At 38.2% G+C, this 25,159-nt stretch overlaps 1 protein-coding gene and 1 long non-coding RNA gene across 4 annotated transcripts in view; one reads left to right on the forward strand and one right to left on the reverse strand.

Moving 5' to 3' along the window:
* Positions 1–25,159, forward strand: part of ppp6r2a (protein phosphatase 6, regulatory subunit 2a) — a 59,141-nt gene that overhangs the window by 26,300 nt on the left and 7,682 nt on the right. For all 3 annotated transcript variants that reach the window (XM_055024226.1, XM_055024228.1, XM_055024227.1), the window contains 14 exons: positions 2,265–2,391; positions 3,334–3,486; positions 3,626–3,838; positions 4,613–4,677; positions 4,769–4,884; positions 4,973–5,058; positions 6,388–6,456; positions 6,531–6,628; positions 6,824–6,881; positions 7,719–7,849; positions 7,929–8,053; positions 8,140–8,284; positions 8,468–8,550; positions 18,789–18,969. In XM_055024226.1, the coding sequence (XP_054880201.1) occupies positions 2,265–2,391; positions 3,334–3,486; positions 3,626–3,838; positions 4,613–4,677; positions 4,769–4,884; positions 4,973–5,058; positions 6,388–6,456; positions 6,531–6,628; positions 6,824–6,881; positions 7,719–7,849; positions 7,929–8,053; positions 8,140–8,284; positions 8,468–8,550; positions 18,789–18,969 (1,650 nt within the window). The remainder of the gene's footprint in view (positions 1–2,264; positions 2,392–3,333; positions 3,487–3,625; positions 3,839–4,612; positions 4,678–4,768; positions 4,885–4,972; positions 5,059–6,387; positions 6,457–6,530; positions 6,629–6,823; positions 6,882–7,718; positions 7,850–7,928; positions 8,054–8,139; positions 8,285–8,467; positions 8,551–18,788; positions 18,970–25,159) is intronic.
* LOC129354751 (uncharacterized) lies at positions 12,381–14,160 on the reverse strand. Its single transcript, XR_008605192.1, has 2 exons — positions 13,428–14,160; positions 12,381–13,217 (listed from the first exon to the last, which is right to left on the reverse strand). It is a non-coding gene; the product is annotated as an uncharacterized LOC129354751 (long non-coding RNA).

Raw genomic sequence — 25,159 nt, forward strand, 5'->3', positions numbered from 1 at the left:
AAAGGTCGCCGGGACCGTGAGTCGAACCCGCGACGTCCGCGTTGAAGACTGAGGCCTCCAAACGTGGGGCATGTTAACCCCTGCACCTTTTAAACAAAAAGTACATCGCCTGGCAACCACCCCAGTAGATTGAAATTGTTGTACTGGGCGCGTTTGTTTCCTTCTAGCGAGCGTGCCTGTGTGGCTACTAATGTTGTTGTACTTGATACTGGTCTTGACCGCTTGTTGATGCTCGGACTCAACCACAGTCTCTATTGTCTCAGTCTCTGCCGTTGAGAACTTGAGATTTTATTTCAAGATCGGTCAAGACTACAACTTTAAAATTATCACTTAACTGCCAGCATATTGCCCAATTTATTTCTTAACATCTATGCAAAACATACCAATTAAAATCCAAGCAACAATGTGACTTACTAATTTTATGTTTCTGTTACCGCTGTCACACATTGCCTCTCCATTTCACTCGCACGTGGTGCTCCACATGCGCAGGTGTTTTTTTTTTTTTTTGAGCGGCAGATATCTGTCTAATCGTCAGCGATAGAGTCCCACTACATAAACCATAAAATATGACGACATGTAAATTCAGCAGCGCTTTACTTTTACAGACTGTGGGGATTACATCTAACTTTTATTGTCACTTAGAAAAGAAGCTTAAAGAAAGGTAAGCTATGTAGATGGTATGTTAACAAAACTAGCTGTGAAGGGACAAATTGTATGAAAAAAGATGTCACTCACTGCGCTGGTGTTGAGTGATGTGTCGCATATATGGGACAACGCTGTGACCAAAGTCTGCAGTTCTGTGATGTGACATTCACACATGATCCAATTCTTCTGAACAGCTCTTTACTAAGAAGATAGGACTGGAGCCTCACTGAGAGCTGTTCTTTGTTCTTGTTCTCTGTTCACTGCAGTTATTATTTTATTTAATTATATAGATTTATATTTATATAATTAATTAATATATAAAACAGAAGAGCACGCAGAGCATGCTCATTCATCTTTAGATTGTTCTTGTCACATGTCATGGTGGCAGACATTACAGCACTGTGCTGCCTGGCTTCATGCAGTGGGAAAGGGAGAAATAACAGTGAAAATGCATGCCTTGTGCTTGGCTACTTCTTGCTTGTGACTTCTTGGTCAGTGTTCATAGTTGAACATTGTTTACCATTGGGACATTGCCTTAATTGCTACATTTAATGGTGCAGACAGTGGTGGTTTCTGATATGGGCAATATGGGCGACCGCCAGGGCGTTCTCCTTTTAGAGATGGCACGAGACCTCCGGATTATGGCACAGAGATGGAAGCAAAGCAGAACGAAGAAGAGTTTGAATTGATAATGATATTGGTTAAATTAGTTTAAGCTCTAAGTGTTCAATGTATAGGTGGTTTTATGAAAATGTGGATCTCTCAGATTAATTTAAGAAGCAATTTGGATCATATTTCAGATTTTATTTTGTTATATAGAGCGCTCGTCTTGGTCTTGACCTGGTCTTGACCTCTCGGTCTTGGATTCGACTTAGTCTTGTATCCTAAAAATCTTGGTCTTGTCTCTGTCTTGATACACTCTGGTCTTGGTCTTGACTTGATCTTGGTTTAGGGGGTCTTGACTACAACACTAGTGACTGCTATCAATTGTAGCAACCTACGACAACCACTGGATGTAGGGAGAAACAACGACCTCAGCTTTCTGCTCTGTGTTACACTACACATCTGCCAGCTTCTGATCACAGCCTTCTATTCAACAGTGTTACAACATAGTCACGACATCATATCTATCTAGCTATATCCATCTATGTCTCTATTTATAATATTTATCTAGATACTTAGCTATATCGGTATGAAGATAAATATAGATCTATCTTCATCAAGATAAAGATAGATCTATATTTGTATATATGTTTCCCCCTTTCATTCTATTGGCTGAGATGGTGCCAGATGGTGGTGCATTTTTGTTCCAAAAGGAAGCAGAGAATGTTTCATAAGCGAGCAGAGTTCTGCAAGAGTGCGAGAAGAAAGGTTTGAGAACAAACATTCTAAGTTTTGTGAAGAAAGACATAATCCTGCTTTCAGACTGAAAATGTGTGCTCTTGAATTATGGCAGAAACATTTCCTGAGAGTAGTCCCAATTTTCTGCTTTCAGTATTTTATTAGAGAACACTTTCTTCAAAGCCTTTTCAGAGAAAAAAACCCGAGTCTGCTTTAATTTTAAATGCATGTGGTGACATTAACTGATTTTGTATCTCTTCTATTTTTGTTTCTTCAAGGTTGGAAGGGTTAATGGAACTGTATTCTCAGGGTTACGAAAGGTCTTACACTGTCAACAGCAGTATTTTAAATGCCATTGAGCCCCATTTAAAAGACTTCCAGCAGCTTCTTCTGGATCCCCCAAAGGTAAAGAGAACAATTACAGCTCCATCTGAAAAAAATTGACTATCGTGAAACAGCTCAATGTTTTTTATCTCTTATTTCAGAAAGTGAAATTTGTATCTTCTATAGATACAAAATATTTCACGTAGGGAAATATTTCAGGCCTTTATGTCTTGGAATTGTAGATGAATTGGAATTTAGAGAATATAAATATTACATATAGTCGGTAACAATTTTTTTTTTTTAATCCATAAATTCTACGTCATTGTTTGGACTGTTGACTTCAGTTATCCAATAGACAGTCATTGATTCCCTCCACAGGATCCACAGCAGGTTCTTTTGAAAGATGCTGATTGTTTATAAAGTGCTTAATGGTTACACATTCTGAGCCATTAAGCAGATCAATGGAAAATTGAGTTAAAGAAAACGGTATGGTAGAAAAAAGGTTCAGCTGCCCCAGGGGTAACCACAGACTTACTGCATTGTGAAGCAGAATTAGTTTAATAATTGAAGTGAAACTCTTCAAGGAGTGGCCTGAGGCTGGAGTTAGAACATCAAGATGCACTACATACTGATGGATCCTACCACTGTCGCATTCCTCATATGAAGCCAGTCCTTCATGAACCAGAAACAAAATCAGAAGCATTGTACCTGGGATAAGGAGACAAATAAACGGTCTGAACTTTGGACAAATGGTCCAGAGTTTGACATGAACTTTTTCAGGACAATCTAAGTTTTTTATCAAGCTGAATATCAATGTTCAGGTGAAAAAGGTTATGCATTAAATACGTTGGTCTGCCAATCTTGGTAGCAACATTTACCAGAAGGAATCGTAAAGAAGCATTTCAAACCTTCTTTAGTCTACTGTCTATCAGCTATACTCAGACTGTTTTAGTGTACAGATTGAAACAGAAATCAGTGTCATTGATAACAAGTTTAGACCAATTTTGATTTTTCTTTCCACAGAAAAGTGCAATATTGATGACCGTTGGCATTCTGGAGCAGCCCCTGGGGAATGCCCGCCTTCATGTGGCCCGGCTGGTGGCTGCCCTGCTGCAGACCAGTGCACCCAGCATCTGTCAAGAGCTCTGCAATCTTGCCACCATGGACCTACTACTGGTAGGTCACACTTTACACTGTAGCTTTTCATGATAAATGGAATGCCTTAGCACTGGTCATTTCCGGTAGTTACTGCTTAGCTGTCTGCACTTTTTGATCACATAACACATTGACTTGGATGGTTTTTCTTCTTGGATAGGATCTGTTCTTCAAATATACCTGGAATAACTTTTTGCACCTTCAAGTGGAACTGTGTGTAGCAGCCATTTTGAACCATCCTTCATCAGAGGATCGGCCTGGCCTGGGCCAGAACCATGATGGGGATCCATCAGCATCCAGTGCAGAGGGGGAGGTAGAGCAGAAGGATACAAGCAGCTCAGAGTACTTTGTCCACAATCCTCTTGTAACACATGTAAGTGACATAAGTTGAACTAAAATCCAAAATTTGTTACTTCTGTCTAAGGGTGGATTCATCAATGCAATGCTATTAATTTTATTCAAATTCAATACTAATTTGGGAAACCTTGTGAATCACCTGCCCTGTCGGTTTGCAGTATGGCGAGCAACACTTTAATGAGCTATGCACACTGTCTAGGGATGTTTGAGATTTCATAGTTGAGTGCACCACTTGCTACATTTCCCACACTTTCTGCCAATGGAATAAACTCTGGCAGAAAATGATGAGTTAGCTTAGCACCTAGCACCATGTCTTTGTTGCTTGGCATCCATAAAAGACCAGTGTGGTACAGAGTGACTGTCAGAGTAACTGCCTACTGCTGATATGCTCAGTGTCATTTCTAAAACAGTTTGATGCAAAATTGTCGTCTTCTTCTTTTTGAGTTTGACGGTAGGCAAAAACAGCTATTTGGTGTTCATTACCACTGCCTATGGTGAAGAGTGTGGATCAGAATGTCAATATGACCCAAATATGTTGAAATATGGTTAATAGTGAATTAGGTTTAAATACACTTCTATTCAATACAATCATTCTACATTGTAACCTTTGTATTCAAAGTTTAACATAAGTATTATTTTGTTACTCTTTTGTTTTCAGATATTTACTGCTCAAAAAATGTTAATGTATACACTTTTTAAGTGATTTATACACTATTACTTAGTTCTTAACAATATCCAGTCCTACTTCTGTCCCCACAGGATGATTTTTGTGTTTGTGTTTGACCCTCAGCTTTTCCAGAAGTGTCAGCTTGTTCAGAGGATCCTGAATGCCTGGGAGGAGAATGATCAAATACAGTGAGGAACTTTTATTATTTATCCTTAAAAGATTTAACTTGGGAGAGATATGAGTGTTGTGTTACACTCCTTATGTTTATGTCACTGTTAGGGCTGAGGGTGGCACCAGAAGAGGCAACATGGGTCATCTGACCAGGATTGCCAACATGGTGGTCCAAAATCTGGAAAAGGGACCAGTACAGGCACAAATCACAGACCTTATTAAAGGTGGAGCTTTTACCATCTAATGAGTTGTCATTCTAGATGAAACGTTTATAAAAAGTAAACATCCGTATATGGGTTGATTTTACCTCAGAGCTACCAGAAGACTGCAGGGGTCGCTGGGAGAACTTTGTCGATGAAACCCTCAGAGAAACCAACAGAAGAAATACAGTAGAGCTGGTGAGGCATCGTTCAACTGAACACCCTTTTTTCCCATTTCAATAAAATACTTTGAATAGGCCCTCATTACTCCCTCTCTTCTGTTCTTTAAGCCCTTTCTGGTTGACTTTAGTTGTGATAACAGCAGCGATAGACCATGCAGTCCAACAAAGAGTCCAGATGAGCAGTAACAAGCTTTTCAACTACTGGAATCACTATTGTAAAGAAAAAGTACTTAATAACCCGCAAGATGGAATAAAAACATATCCCACCTGTGTGACTAGTTATTAATTACAAACAATATGAATGGATTTTGTCAGAGAATCCACTTGACAGCTTGCGTTCACCTGTGTGAAGGTATATGCCCTCCAAGAAGTTTATCATTCAGTTTAAGCGGATGGATTTCCTAACATAATGTTAAATGTTCTGTATTTGATTAATGCAGAGGATTTTCATTTTATTTGCTTAAGCTATGATTTTTTAAGAATGTCTATAGATTTGTTTCCACTTCAGTAACCTTTTCCAGGACCCATTATAGTTTTCTGGAGCAGTTTTTCTGTTTAGTATTTATTACTGGTTTAATATCCTGAGCATTTTGTTTCAGCCCTCCTCTTCCCGGTCAACGTCATTGAAAGTATTTAATTAGAGGAAGCACAGGCTTCTGCTTACGCAGGCCCCATGAAGACAGAATGTTTATCATTGTCTTCAAAGCATTTTTTGTTTTTTTTTTAAAGATTGACTCGTGAAGTTAAAATTTTTTTTATTGTTAATTAAAATTCAAAAAGGCTTTCTTGATCCCAAAGATAAATTAAATAAAGGTTAATGTAATATTTTATAAAATACAAATTGGAGCAATGACAGTTCCCTGGCACTGGTGATCGTTGACCAGTTCTAACACTGAATGGAGCAGACAGACTTCTATGAGACCAGTCTACAGACTTTTATTGTTAAAGATGTATGATTGTTACAAACTTGCTCTGTTAAGCAATTTTAATCACATTTTAGAGCTTAAACTCTATGCAAATTGCCATAGTTTGGAATGGCAGTATATGGCTTTTAAATTATAAATGGTAACAGATAGTGTGCTTCTAATGCTACTTTGGTATAATTTTACAGTTTTTAGTGGCATTTTTGGCTCAGTTTTTTTGCGTAGAGCAGAGCGCCACCCCATGTTGCAGCAACACCAAGAAGAGAAGCCACTCAGTGGCAGGGAATGTAAAGCTGCACAAGAAACGACCACGGCATATAAAAAGATTCAGGGAAAAGAAACCTAGGAATTAAACTCAAGAGCCCATAGCGACCATCTTTTGGCTTAAGATGAGGCCACTGAGCTTCTGCTCTGTTCTGCAGGTAAGCACCCTCAATATCCACTCATCCAGTGAAGATGACGACTTCCCCAATGATATGTCTCTGCAACAGGTATAAAAATCTTGGAAAACATCCCAATAATCAAACACTATTTGGTGAAATTACATATTCCCTATTGTCTACAGACCTTCTCAGATTATCAGATCCAACAGATGACTGCCAACTTTGCGGACCAGTTTGGGTTCCACGATGAGGAGTTCAGTGAGCATGATGAAAATATCAAGTAAGGCACATTCAAACTTTCTCACAGGAGCTCTCAGATCTACTGTCTACCCTTGTGGACTTTTGTGAATCATCAGAGCTTATGTCAAATTCTGAGTCATTTTAGTCTATAGCATTGTGGTCTGTTGTTTCAGCAATGCTGCTTCTGCTATTTGCTACTTGATACTGATGTAAAAATTATCTTCCCTTCTTACAGCTCTGCCTTTGACAGAATTACTGAAATAAATTTCTCTCTAGAAGCTGATGATAATGGTGTAAGTTTTTTATTTATTGTTATTCACAATATTGTTTGTCACACTTGTATATTTTAGATTATCCAACAAATGTTTAAGATAGCTTAAGTAAGAACACTTCTCAAAGAATGATTTCATTAAGAGAAAAAGCTGTCCAACCTGACCTGGCGCTATGTGAAAAAGCAATTGCCTCTTAAACCCAAGAACGAGTTACACCAAACTCACCAACAACAACTACCGTGAAGAGTTTGAGATAACTGCCACTGAGTCTTTTAACATCACCACAACATCTCCAGGAACTTAGGCCTAACTGTATAATTCTATGATTGTTTTGAAGCTAAAATGTGTAATAATCTGTGCCATGCGTATGTTGATGACAACCATACCATTAATATGTGACTGACTTTGTAAAGTTCTGTGTGGATAACACCACCCCCACCAGGACATTGAGATGTTTCCCTAATAACAAATCCTATGTCACGAGTGACTTGAAGGAAGTGCTAAGCAAGGAAAAAGAGGAGCCTTCTGGGATGGACACAAGGAATTGTTTAGACAGAATATACACTAGAATAATTCCCTTTAGCAACTTAAAGTCAAAATTAGAGACAGAAAGGAGGTGCACAGAAAGGTGAACGAGAATAGGACAAAATACTGATCTGTAGAATATCTGTATTTGAAATACTCCAAATTCAAAAGGAGATTTCAAACTTAGCTGAAAACAAAAAGGTTGAGAACAATAAATTTGAAAGTTTTTGTGATAAAATACATCTATTTATAGCTAATTATCCAACAAATATGAGGTCTGTTCATTGTCCAATCTTGCTATCATTCACTTTTACTGTTGCTTTTTTCCCTCAGGCCAATGTAGCTGCTTTTGAAGCCTGCTGTAATGAGAGGATACGTCAGTTTGATGATGCTGAAGAGGAGGAAGAGGACATCTGGGAGGAGAAGGAGATCAACTATGCAGCACAAGCTAAATCACGAACAAGGTGCAGCTCGTCATTTTCACACTCCAAGTTTTATTTTGCCCACAGATGGTTGATGAACTTCGTTTACTCCATGTTTCAGGTTTGGGGTATCTCAGACTTCAGAAGGAGACTCCAGGGGCAGCATAGAAAATGGAGGACAGGATCAGGCCTGTGAGCTGCAATCAGATGAGGAAGAAGATACTGAGCAAAGCACATCAGAGACAGGTATAACAGGATACAGCAACTCTTTCCAGAACACAATTGGAAGGTTCCTATGGATTCAAATTGTTCTTTTACTGTTTCTTCCACAGGTCCAGGCTGGACGGCAAATTTCAGGGATTCTGGAGGGACTGATCCACCCCAAGTGCCAACAGGGTGGGAGAGTTCAGGCACGGGTGAAGCACAAACACAAGTAACAGGCTGGGCTAACTTTATTGAGTTCCAGCCTTTCACCAGGTGAGAAACTGACCATTGACATAAAGTAGAACATATTTTACTTCTCTAACTAATTTAATATAAAGCCAGGAGGTTTTCAGCAAGACCCAGACCAAACTGATCTGCAATGAAGAAGTCAGTAATTACTCTTTATATAGACACAGTTCATTGTAATGTATGATTCTTTGTTTTTGATTTCACCAGTACTGAGACTGGTCCAAGATGCAGCTCTCCTGTAGACAACGGTGACACTGAGAAACAAGCCAAACAGAACCATGAGCAGGAGGGTGAGCATCTGGACCTTCACTTGTTATTTTTATCTTCAAATTTTCCTTTTATTTTGTTTTCACACGGTCACCAATATTCATATTTTCTGACAGATGAAGGTTTGGGTTTCCTAAACCACAGAGTCACCAAAAACCAGAAATAATATATATATTTTAAATGCAGTACAGACCAAATGTTTGGACACAACCTTCTCATTCAATGGGTTTCCTTTATTTTCATGACTGTTTATAAAGCAAGAAAGCCCACTTATTAAGAAAGTCCACTTTTGTTTCTTATTCACACCTGTGAAGTGACAATAATTTCAGGTGACGACCTCTTGAAGCTCATCAAGAGAATGCAGAGTGTGTGCAAAGCAGTGATCACAGCAAAAGGTTGCTACTTTGAAGGCGTATTTCCAGTTGTTTTACACTTTAGTACATATTTCCACATGTGTTGATTCATGCTTTCAGTGTGAATGCTTTCAGTGTGAATCTACAAGGTCAATATTTATGAAAATAAAGGAAACTCATTGAATGAGAAGGTGTGTCCAAACTTTTGGTCTGTACTGTATATTTATTATTAATATATTTTTTAAATAAGCTTGTGCAGGTGTGCTCAATATGTCGATTGCAGGAAGCTTTTGAGTCGATCTCAGCAGTAGGTGACGAACTGAACGCCACCAAGGGGCTGAGACCAGCATGCCCTCTTCTGACCCGCTTATCAAAATAATCACTTAGATCCAAAATCTTTGTCAATGTATTAGAAAATAATATATATAAAATACATTTTATTTATACTGTCAAAAAAAATCAACAAAACGTGTTTGAATTAATGACCCAACAAAAATAATAATATCAGTAATTATTATTTCAACAAGATGTTACGATGTTACGCAGTTCTGTGCATTTTGGCCCCATTACCTAAATAAAAAATCAAAAGGCGGCTGACTCTAACTAGCAGAGCAGGAGTTTGAAATTAGCTCATCAGCCAGTGCTGTGTTCAGTGGAGCGCTAATAATCGCAAAATAAGTATCAAGCCTGCAAAAACAATCTCATATCGTAACAGACTGAATGTTATGTTTTTAACGTAATCTCTGCTCGGAGGCACTTGGCATGGTAACGGACATGCTTACATGACGGAGAGAGTAAGAAGGTATGAATGGTTCTGAGTTGATCTTCTGTTCTGGTTATTTTACCTTTGCGTGACGCATTACAGTAGCTTTAGTTTCAGAACGTTCAAAAGATGACAAAATTGGACTAATTATCTTGTTCATTTGCGAGTACATGCCATTCACAACAAACATCAAATAGGACAAATATATTTCATTAAGTATTTAAACAATTGGCTCCAACCGCACCAATTATATGAAATTAAATTGTGTAAAATATATATACAAAAAAAAAATAGTTTGGTGCTCACTGGCATTTTGTTTTGAGCACAGAGTCTGAAAGGCAATTTTTCTGGCTTTTCCTCTATCAAACATGCTAGTTAATGACATGTTGTTTCTTATTTAGTGGAAAAATTGTCATTTTCCAAAATGACAATTTTTTAAATTTGCATAGCTCCACTGTTGAAAATGAGGAGCTGACATTAATAAACGACATTGAAATAAAATCCAGTCCATGGGCTTGAGATGACTCCTCTGGAACTTGATGGAGGAAAAATATCCCAACTTCAGAAGATGTGCTTAACTTAACAGTGCACTTTGGTTCTTATCAGTCTGACATTTCTCATATTGAGGTATCAAACCAAATTTCATATCTACCATGACTGATTGATATCTGCTGGCCTCAGGTTTACAACCAGCTTCTGACTATAAAAAACCATTAATATCCTCCCAGTGTCAGAATCTCACTGAGGAAGAATCTGGATTAGGTTTTCTATCACTTTAACATTTCTGCTATGACTGATGTATATTCACATTTAAAATAAGTCAATAGAGTTCGAATCACAAGTTTTATATATTTGTGTCTTGGTAGATCTCAACTGGTTGGTGAGAAAAAAGTAGATCTTGATCTTAAAAAGTTTTGGCACCCCTGTGCTAGCGTCTCTGCTGCACTGAGCATATGTTTGGCAGAGCAGAAGATGGGTTTACAGCTGATATGTCTATTTAAAGCAGAGACTTGCTAAAGCTGCAGTCAATTACAACACACGCCAGTGTAAAACTTGCCTCCCTGTTGCTTGATGACGGTCTCACGGTCTGAGTCAGAATGTCATACAGTTGTTAATAACAAAATGTATGATGATCTACGTTATGATTCTATGTTGCTGATTAAATTAAATCATAAGATAATGACAGCGTTTACTTGTCTGACTGATATAGTCGTCACTAAGTGAATGACAATATGACGGTGTATGCTGATCCGACAGAACACCAGTTGTAAATGTGTTCAGCATTAATTACATCATGCTTTTAGATCCATTAACTTAATTTAGATTTATCAGATTTGCAAATAATTGATAATTATTAAAAATTTTTTGATTATATTTTTAAGACTCTATAGCAGGGGTGGCCAACCAGACAAAGACCAAGAGCCACCTTTTTTACCAAGTTACCGCAAAGAGCCACATCATATGCATGGGCACACATGAACATCAACCCATCCCTTCCTCATACTCATACTTTTGCTCAGCCAGATTTATTATTTTCACACACTATTTTAATACTGCAAAGACCACAGGCCAGACATTTTCAACAATGAACACTGTGCACTTTCTCATGCAAACAAACTCTGTTTAACCAAATAAACAAACAATAATAGAACAATTTACAATACATTTTTCCATTTATTATTGGGGGACATGGGAATTTTTTTTTTCTTTTGCGTTACCTCGCAAGACTTTTGCGAGGTAACGCAGTACTTTAGCGTCTTGCGATGGCACGCAAAAGTATTGCAAGGACACGCAAAAAAAAAAAAAAATCCCCATGTCTCCTAGGGGGCTCCGTATATTATGTGTATTACATGTGTTATTTAATGGAATAAGCTGAAGTGGCACTGAAGGTTTGAAGCCTTAAAATGCGACAAGGACACCTGACATATAAGGCAGAATGGCTTTCCACTACATTCAACAAAAAAATATCAATTCTCCCACTCTGTCAAAAATGTTCTGTGTTCATCTTCATATTTTCGTTTTCCTGCACATTTTTTCCCTGCCATTTTGAGCGCGAAAGGTTTACTCAAATGATTTCACTCTTACTGAAAAACTGCGCACATGCGCATTTGACGAAAATACCGTATTGAACTCAAGCAAAGCAAAACTTGGATATTATAGCGACCCTACAGTATGTGCTAAATGTTGCTGGATGTTACGCTGTTTAGAGATTTAAATTAGAGTGTATGATTTCCCATTGTCCACGAATGCATCAGGATGGATGAGAGAGCGAGGGGAAGGGGGAGTGAGAATGAGGGGTGAGCAGAGGTTTGTGTGAGAGCAGAACGACTGGAAAGAGTAAAGCTGCTAGAGAAACAAAGACTGTTTTTTGTTTGTGTTGTTTTGGCGTGGTTATGGCCAACAGTAATGGCGTGCTGCTGTTGTCAATAAATGACAGTTCATTTGACTACTTCTCGTCATTATTGCACGTCTGGCAGAATGCGAATATATGAATGTAAGAGCCACATGGAACCGGTCAAAGAGCCGCATGCGGCTTGCGAGCCGCGGGTTGGCCATCCCTGCTCTATAGCTATAAGTTTAAGTATTGTAATGCATTTATGCTGGAGAAGCATGGATGCCCCAGTCATGTGAAAACGTTTGGGCACCCCAATTAATCTTAATTATTTTATTTCTAAATATTTGGGTGTTTGTGTTTCTCCCTTGTAAAGGGGAATAATGAAAACAGACACATTACTCCTTTCGTTTCCAGTGTTGTAATGGTATTTCAAAAACAGTTTTAAACAATACATTGTCACATACTGAGTGCTGAACATTGCACAAAAACATTGTGGTTATACCAACATGTAACACTCACGACGTGTTAACAGTTAAAACAACAATAATAGGACCAGTGTTAGGTTCGGCTGCTGGAGTGGAAATTGAGCTACTATATAAATGACCACAGACAAGGGAAAGTAAGTTTAACTGCCGGCTTATTATTAGTTGAAAAAGGAAAAAAAAAAAAAGAACAATAGACAATATAAATACAGACAATTGACAAACAATAACACAAAATCAATTCAAAATAATTTCCTGTTCTTCCAGATTAATCCCTATTTGAACTTTTAAACCTAATGTTACGTTTTAAAAGATGCTGTTTATTTAACCTAAATTGTAGTTCTAATTTAGTTCTAGCTAAGAAGGTTAATCTAATTAATTTTATTCTTTTAAAATCTATTTTAGGTGTTTAGTTTTATTTTAAGAGATTATGATATATAAATATATTTTTAATCTCCTATTTTAACTAACTCTGGTTTCTATTTTTACCCAACAAAAAAAATGTACAATCCACACCAATACTGTGCGTGAATACAATTCAAAAAGAAAAAATAAAACACAATAATAATAATCCAGTAAATTACTGAACAACTTGTGCTCCAATCAGTCTTTCCTTGTGGTGATTTTGAAGGGTTGATCCTGGTTCTCTAGATCCGCTTTTCTGGGTTCCTGGGTCAACGGCTCGCCATCGTAGTCCAATTCGGCAATTTGGCTCGGAAATTTCCGGTCCGGCTTGAGTAGAACTTCATAAAAAGGCCTGGTTTAATAACCACAAGCACAAAAGTCCCTTTTAACTTTTCTGTGTGTCGCGCAAAGCAACACACTAGCCAACTCCGCTCATTTGTTACATTAACGGCTTCCAACGTATACTAACGGAAATACGTTGCTCCGTTTTTTTCCGTTTCGGTCAATAGATTAACTTACAAATAACATTTATCACAGAAATAAAATACAGTCTTTCACTCACCAAGTCCAACAGACAACACTCTTAAAAAACTCCTCCTCCAAAAATGAGGAGAAAGTTTTCAGCTGTTCGTAGCCTTGCTAATCGGCGGTTCGCTTTGATCTCCCTTAGCTCAGCAAGACTCTTCACTCCCTCGCTCTCGCTCTCTCTCTCGGTCTGTCTCTCTCCCTTCCCCTAACGCAGGGATGGGGCTAGTCACCTTGACTACACAGCCATGTGACCCTTCAGAATAAGATACTTTTTTCTTACACTTGACCGTTCTAACTGCTGACAAAATAAATGAACTTCACACAGTTTCAAATAAAACAAAATAAATTACATGAATATAAATCACACTGTCTGTAACTTTTATTTTATTATTATTTATTTATTTGAAACTATTTTGCCCTATTTATTCTTTCCTATTTTCGCATTTTATAATTATTTATTATGAAATAGTAATTAGTTAATTCAAATGAAGGCTATTTTAACCTGGGTTACAAACACAGCAATAAGAAGTGTAGGACAGGACTCAGCTAGCCAGAAAGGTAATGTGAGTATAGCTCTAAAGAAAACTCAAGTTATTGCAGACACCACAAGTGCTCCCTGCTCTTTAGACAAACATAATAAACTTAATTATAGCTGTAAACCTTATTAGTCAGAATTTTACCTGTAAAGGGAAATAATGAAAACAGACATGAACATGATGTTACTCCTGTTGTAATGGAGGGGATCAGAAGCAACCCGTTCCATTACATCGATTCAGACAAAAACAATTTAGATTCAAGCTGTAAACAAACTCTTAAAACTTACAATCTAAGAAGGTTGAACTCTATAAAAAACCAGAAAAGTAACATTAAACAAAATACATTTTAAACTTATGCATACATTTATTGTACTGGTCTGTAGTTTTTAACTTTCTGGACCAAAGTAATCGATCAAAGTAATCAGACTACTAATGCAAAACAATATAATTTTGTTTTATGCTTTTATTTTATTTTTATTTTTTTATTTGTATGAAATAGTTTTATAACCACTCAGTTTGATCCAATAACTGAGGTACACAGTAATATTTCAGTATTAAAATAAAGTTTATTGGACGAAAATAAACGTGCAATATGCATGAAAACAAAATTTGGCAGGTGCAAAAATGTGGATACCCTTACTATTTTATGGACTTTAATACCCTTAACTACTTATCAATACTTGACTGAAACACGAAAATAGTTTAGTAACCTCATTAAGTTCTGAACTTCATAGAGAGGTGTATCCAATCATAAAAAAAGATACTTAAGTTGAGGAATTGCAAGTTGCTCTCCTGTTTGAATCTCCTCTGAAGAGTGGCATTATGGAGACCTGAAAACAACTCTGAAATGGTCTGAAAACAAAGATTGTTCAGCATAATTGAATGCAAATTGATACAAAAACTTATCTCAGAGATTTCCACTGTCAGTTTCCACTGTGAGGAACATGGTAAGGAAATGGTAGACCACAGGGACAGTTCTTGTTAAGCACAGAAGTGGCAGACCAAGAGGCAGAGAAGAAGAATGGTGAGAACTGTCAAAGACTCCCCATAGACAACCTCCAAAGATCTACAACATCATCTTGTATTGTGTCACTGTGCATTGTTCAACAATTCAGCGCATTTTGCACAAGAAGAAGTTATATGGGAGAGTGATGCGGGAGTAGCCTTTTCTCCCATGATCAGAGGTCGCTTGAGGTACGCAAAAGCACATTTGGACAAGCCAGCTTCATTTTGGAATAAGGTGCTATGGACTGATTAAACAAGTATTACGTTATTTGGTTACAAAAAAGGACTACTTATATGATCAGAGGAAGCTAAGTAATAACTGCTGAGTGTTGATGTGATTGGATTCTTTTGAACGGTAAAGGAATCGCTTCATGTAATGGTCTCGCTGTCGTATTTTGTTACAAAACTAACCATCAGCCAAACTCCTTTCACTCGAGTCAGATTGATTCTTCCTTTATTTCTCTGTAAAATGGAGTGAAACTCCCAAAACACTAACAATTCAGGATGAGCTCAGAGCAGCTAACAGAAGTGTCTTACATTCAGTTACATACATTAGAAGTACAACAACAACACTACCTTAACAGTGAGCTGCAATGGCCTAAGAAAAGCTTAGCAGCCTGCAAGTTAGCAATGACATAGCAAACTATGTCATTGCTTTGGGGTTACCAAAGTGTGCCCGTCAGTTGGAACCCGGCATCCTGATGCTGAAAATTAACATCAATGCTAAGCTTAGCTAAAGTATAGTCAGCAGTGTGTGGAGAATCAGAAGAATGTTGGCTAACATGGACTTACACTATTCAGTATGTTAAAATTAGTATGTGAGCTAAAATGCTGATGTTAGCCCAAATGCTGTCAGTAGTGTGTGAAGTATCAATAGCATGTTGTCTTACATTGATTTCCTCCATTCAGTGTCCTAAACATTGAGCATTGTTAATGTTTGTTAATGAACATTAACAATGCTCAAGCTTTATTTGCAACAGTTGACAGGCTCACAAAGCCTCCTATGATGTTACCACCTGAACTCTAATGCTGCCTGTAACAAGTTTTCCAACTTCTTTTCAGAGAAAATTTAAAAAAAAATCAGAGGATTAATCTGCACATTGACTCTAAAGCCAGAACCATTGCTGTACCCAAACTAAACAAATACAGGAAAAATTACCCATTTTCAACTACTTAATTATAAAACCCTAGAAGAATTTATAAGTCAATTAAGTTCAAGCTCCTACTGTCTGGATGTCCAACCCACACATTTCTTTAAGAAAGTCCTGCCTGTTATTGCTACTGATCTGATCCAAATAGTAACTCATCACTCACATCAGGCGTTTTCCCCCAGGCTTTGAAAACAGCAGTTAAAACTGTTAAAAAAGAACAATCTGGACAAATCACTACTGCAGAATTACAGGCCAACCTCTGACCTCTCATTCATTAGCAAAGTTATTGAAACAACTGTGTGTAAACAATTAAATAGTTTCCTCATGATGACCAACTGCTTTGACTACTTCCAATCTGGTTTTTGTGCTCACCGTAGCACGGAGACTGCCCTAGTCAAAGTATTCAATGATATCCATATAAATACGGACTGTGGGAGAACCACAGTGCTGGTTCTGTTGGACCTCAGTGCAGCTTTTGACATATTACTGAATCGACTGGAGAGTTGGGTTGGACTCTCTGGTTCGGTGCTCGACTGGTTTGAATCTTACATAAAGAGCAGGGATTTCTTTGTTTCAATTGGAAACTTCTCATCAAAGAGGTCAAAGGTCACCTGTGGGATACCCCACGGTTCAATCCTAGGACACCGCTCATTCAATATATATATTCTCTCACTAGCTCAGGTTATAACAGAAAATAATATTAGCTACCACAACTATGCAGATGACACACAGCTCTACATTATGATGTCACCAGGTGACCTTTGACCCCATCCAATCACTGAATAAATGCTGAGAACAGATAAATATGTGGATGTGCCAAAACTTTCTCCAGCTGAACAGAAATAAACTGAAGTCATTATTTTTGGACCTAAAGAGGAACAATCTAAAGTCAATGCACAGCTTCAGTTATTACAACTAAAAACTAGCGATCAGGCCCGAAACCTGGGAGTAGTGATAGACTCGGACCTGAACCTTGCGAGCCACCTAAAGACAGTTACAAAGTCGGCCTTCTATCACCTGAAGAACATCTCCAGGATTAGAGGACTAATGTCTCAGCCAGATCTAGAGAAACTCATCCATACAAACGCATGGAAGACGCATGGATCTTTAGCCTCATTGATTATTGTAACAGCGTCTTCACAGGCCTGTCCAACAAATCAATCATCCAGCTGCAGCTGATCCAGAAGCTGCTGCTCACTAAAACCAGGAAGATAGAGAACATAACACCAGTTTTAAAGTCCTTTGGAATTGGTTATTTGACCAATTCCAAATAACTATGTTGGTTTGTGTCAAGATTCTTGGCTGCCCGTTGATTGAGAGTGTGTTGGAGTTTCTCTGGAACACTAATGACCTCTTGATCTGAACATCTGCTCCACATCAGAACTGCCAAATAAGCCAATTAATCACAATTGTTGTTCTTATCTAGCTAAACAGCTTACTTCCCAACCCGTGTTTTGATCCAACTTTTGTGCTTTGCAAGCAAGAAAGTCAGGTCAGGACGACCTCTCTGGTGCCAACAATTTCTCTGCAAAAACAACTCCATAAAAAGTATTTCCGCGCTAACAGTGTATCTAGCCCTTTGCATCAGCTCTTCGGCTGATGCAAAGGGGAGGAATGATATAATAATAAGGAAAACACAAATACAACTAAATATGCCTAAGTGCTTACCAACAAAACACACTCACACAAACCCCTTATGAATACATCAAAGAAAACAAAACTTTCCTTCCATTAGTCTCTTCAAGCTAAATATAACAGCTTTGAACCCAGGGGCAGCACAGGGTCCTTTTTAAAATGAGCCAGAGGACGGGACAATAAGAACTCCTCTTCCTGTGACATTAAAGTGATGGGGGCAGGGGGGCATTTGGAAAGTAACTAAGTTACATCACATGTAAAATTTTTTAGTTACCGTGTTTTCCGGTCTGTAAGTCGCAGTTTTTTTTATAGTTTAGCTGGGGGTACGACTTATACTCCGGAGCGACTGATTGGGGGGGAATCAAGTTATTGATTCAAAAATACTTTGAATCAATAACTACCAAAAAGAAATTCTAATCTGAAACTGAATAAGCAAGAGAAACTGAGATAAAATTTAAAACTGAAACAGTAGCAGGCCAACCTACACTCAAAAGAGGTAAGGTTAGACCTTAAGTAGCCAGACAATAATAAGAAGCGGCCTTTACCTCCTCTAAAGTGAAATCAGTCAAAGGACGCTTGGTATGTCACTCCCTCTAAAAGATGTTTCCCTAAAAAAAAATCAAGTGGAGGATTTAGAAATAATTCTAAACCACCTCTCAAGATCATTGTTAAACATACCTTTGCGAGAGTAATCAGTCTGAGATCTGATCTCCTCGGCAATCTACATGCTCTTAAATCTGAAAACAATTTGGGGAATGGGAAGAGTGCGCAGCAACACACTTCTGGGGACAAGATGCCCCAGCTACATATGTATGCATACACGTCTGTGCACGTGTGCACGCATCTATAAATATATAATATAACAAATGTCATTTTAAGCTAAATCACTGAACCAACTTCTTTAAAAGATTAAAATTTATCAAAAGATTCAAATTTATCAAATTCACCATAATGTACCAGCACAGTTTGTTATGTTGATAGGTAATCGACGGACCTGTATGAGTTAGAGCATGTCCAGGTTCTTTTGTTTTTGTAATAAATTACTCCTTTTATTGTGTGTGTCTGCAGATTTTGGTGCCTCTTCAGGTCCTTCTAAACCAGGAGATACACAAACCGCTCCAGTTGTGGCTTCAGACAGCTGTTCCCTCAGGATATTTGAAAGTGAAAGAGGGGACAAAAACACTGATGTTCTTCCTGAAGAAGTCTCCTCAGAAATGGACTCTACCAACCAGACAGCTGACCTCAAAAGGTTTGCGCCTTTGAACTGAAATTCTTCACACCTTTCTCGAACATACTTTCTTATTAATCCAATTATGTCACAGTGTCCTTTTTTTTTCTTGTTTGTTTTTTTGTTCAAAAATGTAATTTATGCTTTAACATGAGGTACAATGTAAAGGCAATGCAATAGTTATATAATTAATAGTGTACCTTTAAAATGCAAACTTAATTGGGTTAATATATATATAATATCAATAATGTCTTCTAGTGAAGACAAAGAGGGCAGATCAAGATTATTTTGTTGCTTGGATAAAATGAAATTCCGACCTTGAAGATATTTATAGAAATGTTTAGTAGGAATGTCATGTTTGTTTTTAAGTTCTTCGAATGACATAAATACTCTTCCTATAAAAAGATCAGATACCTTAGCTAACCCCTTAGCAGACCAGAGTTTAAAACCCGGGTCAGTTCTACCTGGACCAAAGTCCCTGTTTCCAAAGATGGGTGAGAACTGGGATAGCTGTTGCTTTACTCCCAAATAATCAGGTACCTTTTGCCAGACCAGCATTGTATTTTTCAGAAAAGGGTTTTTTGTTTGTTTAATAAGTTTTTTTCTGTCTGATGAGTACAAGTATAAGTTTATAGGAATAGAGATATGCTGGGACTCCATTGTAACCCACACTGGGGGCTCTTTGGATATAAAGTAAAACATAGCTGCCCTGATCTGGGCTGCCCAGAAATACCATAATAAATTTGGCAATTGTAAACCACCCCTGTCATAAGGTAGATATAAAAGGGACAGCCTCACTCTAGGACGCTTACCGTTCCAGATGAAGTTGGAAAAAGTTTTATTTATCTCCTTAAAAAAGGAGAGGGGAGGGGAAAGTGGAACTGATTGGAAAACATATAAAAACTTTGGCAATATTGTCATTTTTATGATATTGACGCGGCCTATTAAAGAAACGGGTAGTCTGGACCATCTTTCTATTAATTGCATAACTGATTCTGTAAGGCGATTATAATTAGTTGGAATGATATCCTGTATTGTGGGGGTAACTTTAACACCTAGATAGGTAAATCCTTGTTTAGACGCTACATATGGAGTTGAAATTGGGGGATTGAGACGTTCTTTTTCTGATAGGTACAGTATTTCAGATTTAGCATCATTTACCTTATATCCTGAAAAAATTCCAAAAGACTTAATTAAATCATTTATTGCGGGCACAGTGTTACCCAGCTTAGAGCAAAACAAGATTATGTCGTCTGCATACAAGGCCACACGGTGTTCTAAGCTCCCTAATCTTATACCGGTTATTTTATAGTGTTTGCAAATTGCCATTGCTAAAGGTTCGATGGCAAATGTGAACAATAGAGGAGAAAGGGGGCAGCCCTGCCTTGTTCCACGTTTCAATTTAAAGGGAGATGAAGTTAGACCGTTGGTTAAAATTTCAGCTTGTGGGTTAGAATAAATAAGTTTTACCCAGCTAAGAAATTTCCCTCCTATGCCAAAGCGTTCCATAACATTAAATATATATTGCCATTCTATCCTGTCAAAGGCCTTCTATAAGGGGCAGATTTACTGAGAAGAATAGCTACTCCTCTACATTTTGTGTTAAAGGAGGAATGATAAACTTGACTAACCCAGCTGCGCTTCAGCTTCATGTGGTCCACGTTCTTAAGGTGTCTCTTGAAGGAAAGCTATTTGTATATGATGTAGTGCCTTACTACGCTTTACAGGATTGTTGAGCCCCCTGCAGTTAAAGCTGGTGAAATGGATTTCTTGTCCTACCGCTGTCAGAGTAGGTGAGAGTAAAACAACAAAATATACAAGAATCACCCTCGTCACCTGGAAAAAAAGAGACAAACACAGACAAAAAGAACAAAGTAACAAACACCCCAGTTTAACCTGAACTATGAACCAACCCATTCGCCAAATGGGATGCGCAACCTCCCACCCCACAAAAAAAAAATAAAATAAAAACAGCATTTACCCTACTAGAAACTAAAAAGGAAAGTTGTCTCAACTACGCATGTACTCTCTTGGAAATGTAACTATAACGATATGTAGAAAATGCACCATTTGTAGAACAGCAGGTTATAATATATTTTAAGCATGAAGAGCTCATGTGCAATCGGACACACAAAAACCCATTGGTTTGTTTCAGTAAGAGCCAAAAGAAAAAAATAAAATAAAATAAAAATAAGTTTCCAAAATAGAAATTATATCCACAGTTACGATGACACGATAACAGATTTTGCTGGGCGATATATTGTCTCAAAAATTATTGCGTTAAACGATAATATTGTTTGAAGACCTTTTTACATTGATTTAATGGAAATTACGTAATAATACATGCGATTTCTGCCAAAGATAGAAACACTTTACTTTCAAAAGACACTTAACACTGGGACTGATACACAAAATAAATAAAACAACCAAAACCAAAAATGAAATATATTCTTAGTCTCCATTAACAATAAATGTACTTGAATAACAACATAAAGCCAAAGTGGAAATAAACACTGCATTCAACCAAAAGAGTGCATATTATGAAGTCTGTATATTATCTTGACCTTTAGTAATCATTAGATTTAAATAGAGAGGAATCCGACTGCCTGATGCAATAGTTTAAACTACCGGGTTTTTTTACTCCGAACGACAATCTTACAAACATTATTCGATCTGAGATTGTCACTTGTGTGTTACGGTAGGTCGTTGTGGCCGCTTCTATCTAAATCAAGGATTTATCCAGACTGGGAGAGTGACGCAGCCTGTTGAATGTGACCGGTAGCCAATCAGAAAGCGCGGATTCCCCTCCTGCTTTCTGAGGGGAAACACTGAGGGAATCTCGAACAGCTGACACGGCGCAACCCGAAGTCCGAAACAACATGAATGTTTATTCAACAGTTCGTGCAAAGAAAATATAAATAACTAGGGGAGGAGTTGGAGCGAAATTTCTACCAGATACCCGGTAACTTTTCAGCTGTTCTTCTTTAACGTGACATAAATAGGTTATAATGATTTTCATTCAGTCAGACTGACACTAGCTACATGCATTGCAGGTAGATTGTAGTAAGGAATTGATTAATGCCTGGTTTCAAAATTAGTGAACTGGACTTATTATTTTGTGTCTACTGTTGGACACAACACGGTTTCAACCGAACCGTTATAGCGAGGATTTCTGTCGGCTAATGTGTCTCAGGATTTGATAATGGGCCGACAATCCGCGACATAAGATCGTGCAGCGCGCACTGGGCATTACACTGAGGAAATATGGAAGGGAGGGTCAGTGGAGAGCACCGGAGTTGAGCCTTTTTTCATTCAGTGTCATCAACAGTAAGAGAAAAAGGCAGGAAGAAACGATATAGCCGATAATTGAAATGAGGTCGATAGTTTTAACTTATCGTTCGATTAATTGACTTATCGTTTATCGCGACAGGCCTATCCACAGTGTATTCACAAAGTTTTGTTGAGAGCAATAATGTAACAAAAATAATTGTATTATACAGAGTATTATAGTTCCTATACAGAATGTTATTACATCACGAGGTAGCAGTACCTCCGGAATTAAACTGTCGTTGGATCAACCACATTTTTAATGTGTTTCTCAACAAAGTCTGCAGCAAGGGCTGGGTCCTCGAACTTGCAAATTTGCCCATTGGGAAGAGTGATCCGTAATATTACAGGAAAAAGAAGCTCGAACTTGATTCGGCAAGAGTGGAGTTCCCTTTTCACTTTAGTAAACAATGTGCGTCTCCCCTACTTCATAGAGTAGGGGAGACGACTCATGAGCCCTCCGTAGAATCTCATTCCGTTCTTGAAACAGGGTGACACAGACAAAGAACGGGCTCGGTGGGTCCGTTTTTGCTGGCTTGGCCTGCAATGTGCAATGAGCCCGGTCAAGAGCAGGCTTAGCATCAAGGCCGAGCAGATCCTGAAGCAGCGTTGATACAAACTTCATTGTCTGTTGACCTTCGGATCTCTCTGGTACATCCACAAGGCGGATATTATTTAGTCTGGAGTGGCCCTCCAAGTCTTTACATTTCTTGGACAGCGTGTTCACCAATATATTCAATGAGTTAACCGAGCCCTCCAGGATAGCTAGCCTCTCGTCATGATCGTTAGCCGTCCGCTCCAAATCATGTATAGCAGTCCCAAATGAGGCGATTTTAGCTTCTAGCGGTGTCAAAGCTGAGATCTCCCTCTTAACAACATTCGAAACAATGTACTCAAATCTGTTGATGAGATCAGTGCGTGAGTCGTTCAGCATCTCCTGCATCTTGGTTAGCAGTATACTATTACCATCTGGTTCAGCAGGAGACTCATGGTCAGCCTTGCTGCGAGTGGCCTTGTCGTTTTTCCTCATGTTTAACCGCGGTACTTACAAGTTGCACATCAGATACGTATTTTCATTCATTACATACTTTTTTGTAATGAAGTGCAAAAATGTACATTAAAACACATAGTCCATCGGCACACCACCAAAACACGTCCTCCATAGTCGGTGCTCAGCAGTGCCCCCCATGTCAGACAGTGTCCTAACCAAATCCCCCTCTTGTTGAGCCTTGTGGCACATTTTCAAGACTCAAGTTACTTTTCTTTAACACCCTGTTCATCAAATTATCTTCTGTGTTGAAGTTTGCTTACTTCAGTGTTTGAAGAAAGCATTGCCCTCTGTTTTTATAATCTTTCATGACTGTTATAACTGATTCCCTTTGGCAGGGTTTCCCTCCAAAAAACTTAAGCGCAGTGGTCAGGGCAACGAAGTGGTCCACCATGCTTTTTTGTTAAAAAATGTTAAGTTGACAGGAACTATAAAAATAGTGCTGGATAATTATGTTACTGGAAGACATTATTGACAATTCCTAAACCCACAGCAATAGAATCTTAGAAACAACATTTGTCTTTACTTTTAAGTAAAGACAAATTATTTGCACTCTAATGCTAATCACGTTTAGAACTACTCTGTGCTATAAACGAACTAAGCAGCTGCTTAAGCCTCCCCAGGCCCATAAATGCTAACATTTTATTACAAACCACAGATGTAGTGATATATGTATTAATTTGATTTTATGGCTTCAGCATAGATAAATTCAACAATTTTAAATTGTTTAACATTTCAATGGAAGATTTTAAGGAGTTGGCAAGTTTACTTTGGAAAACTTCAAATAACAGTCTTCATAGTACTGCAATAAACTACAATTATCACAGATCCCTTTTAAAGTTGACCAATTAAATTAGCCCCTTCCCAGTTTTTACTAAATCTATGTTGAGCCACTATTTAGTGGTGCTGATCTTCTTAGCAGCAAGAGGGGCCCCTAAATTAAATTCTTTTCAAGGCCTGACATCATTGGACCGGTCGTGAATGAGGAGCTAAATTCGCAGCACTGTGCATTTCTCTGTTGGATACAGAGAGACAACAGGAGATTTAATTTATGTGGCTTCAGTAACTGTTCCATTTCATGACTATTGAGTTTTTAATAAGCACCACAGAAACTTTTTTGGTTGGCAGAGCTTTTTGGAATGAGTTTTCCTGATAACAATCTTCATAGTTGCGTGGAGCCGTGAACTGCAACTCATTTAATATGCTTCCTAAGTGGACAGTTTGATTTCACAAAAGTTTGATTTAAATGAAGTTATATTGTGTTATGTGTTCCCTTTATTTATGTATATACTTGTAGAAGTGGTTTGTAGTTGGCTTCAAGGGTTGCAATGAAGGCTCTCAGAGTCCTGTTGGTGTTGGTATTTCACACCTGACCTACTGGTTAATCCTTCATTCTCCCTTGTGTATCTCTTTAGGCGGTTTGGCAATTTCGAGTGCTTTACTTTCTGGGTATTGGTCTTTTTATTGCAGCTCTGATAGTTGACTCTGATTTTCGCCTCTAAAATTGGGTCTCATGGTTGCTCTTCCATCACTGAGTTCCATGCTCATTCATTGGGTGGGGACTTGTAGTTAAGCACCTGACGCAGACCTTGTTTGGCCGGGCGACGTCTGAGCCCGGCCAAACAAGGTGAAAGACTGATGACTTATCTAATGAGCTACCCAGTGAGCCACAACTGAATGCCTCCAACGAATAAGGCAAGTCCTGAGAAGCCAGCGCAATGGCAAGAACAAGATCCGTGCGATAAACAGCTGTGCCTTGCCAGTAATCAGATACCCTGAAGGAATAATTAGCTGGCCAAAGGAGGAGATAAAAGCCACAGATATTAAGACTCGAAA

The sequence above is a fragment of the Poeciliopsis prolifica genome, unplaced genomic scaffold, assembly GCF_027474105.1.
Source record: "Poeciliopsis prolifica strain line A6 unplaced genomic scaffold, Auburn_PproV2 SCAFFOLD117, whole genome shotgun sequence".
NCBI classification, from domain to species: Eukaryota; Metazoa; Chordata; class Actinopteri; order Cyprinodontiformes; family Poeciliidae; genus Poeciliopsis; species Poeciliopsis prolifica.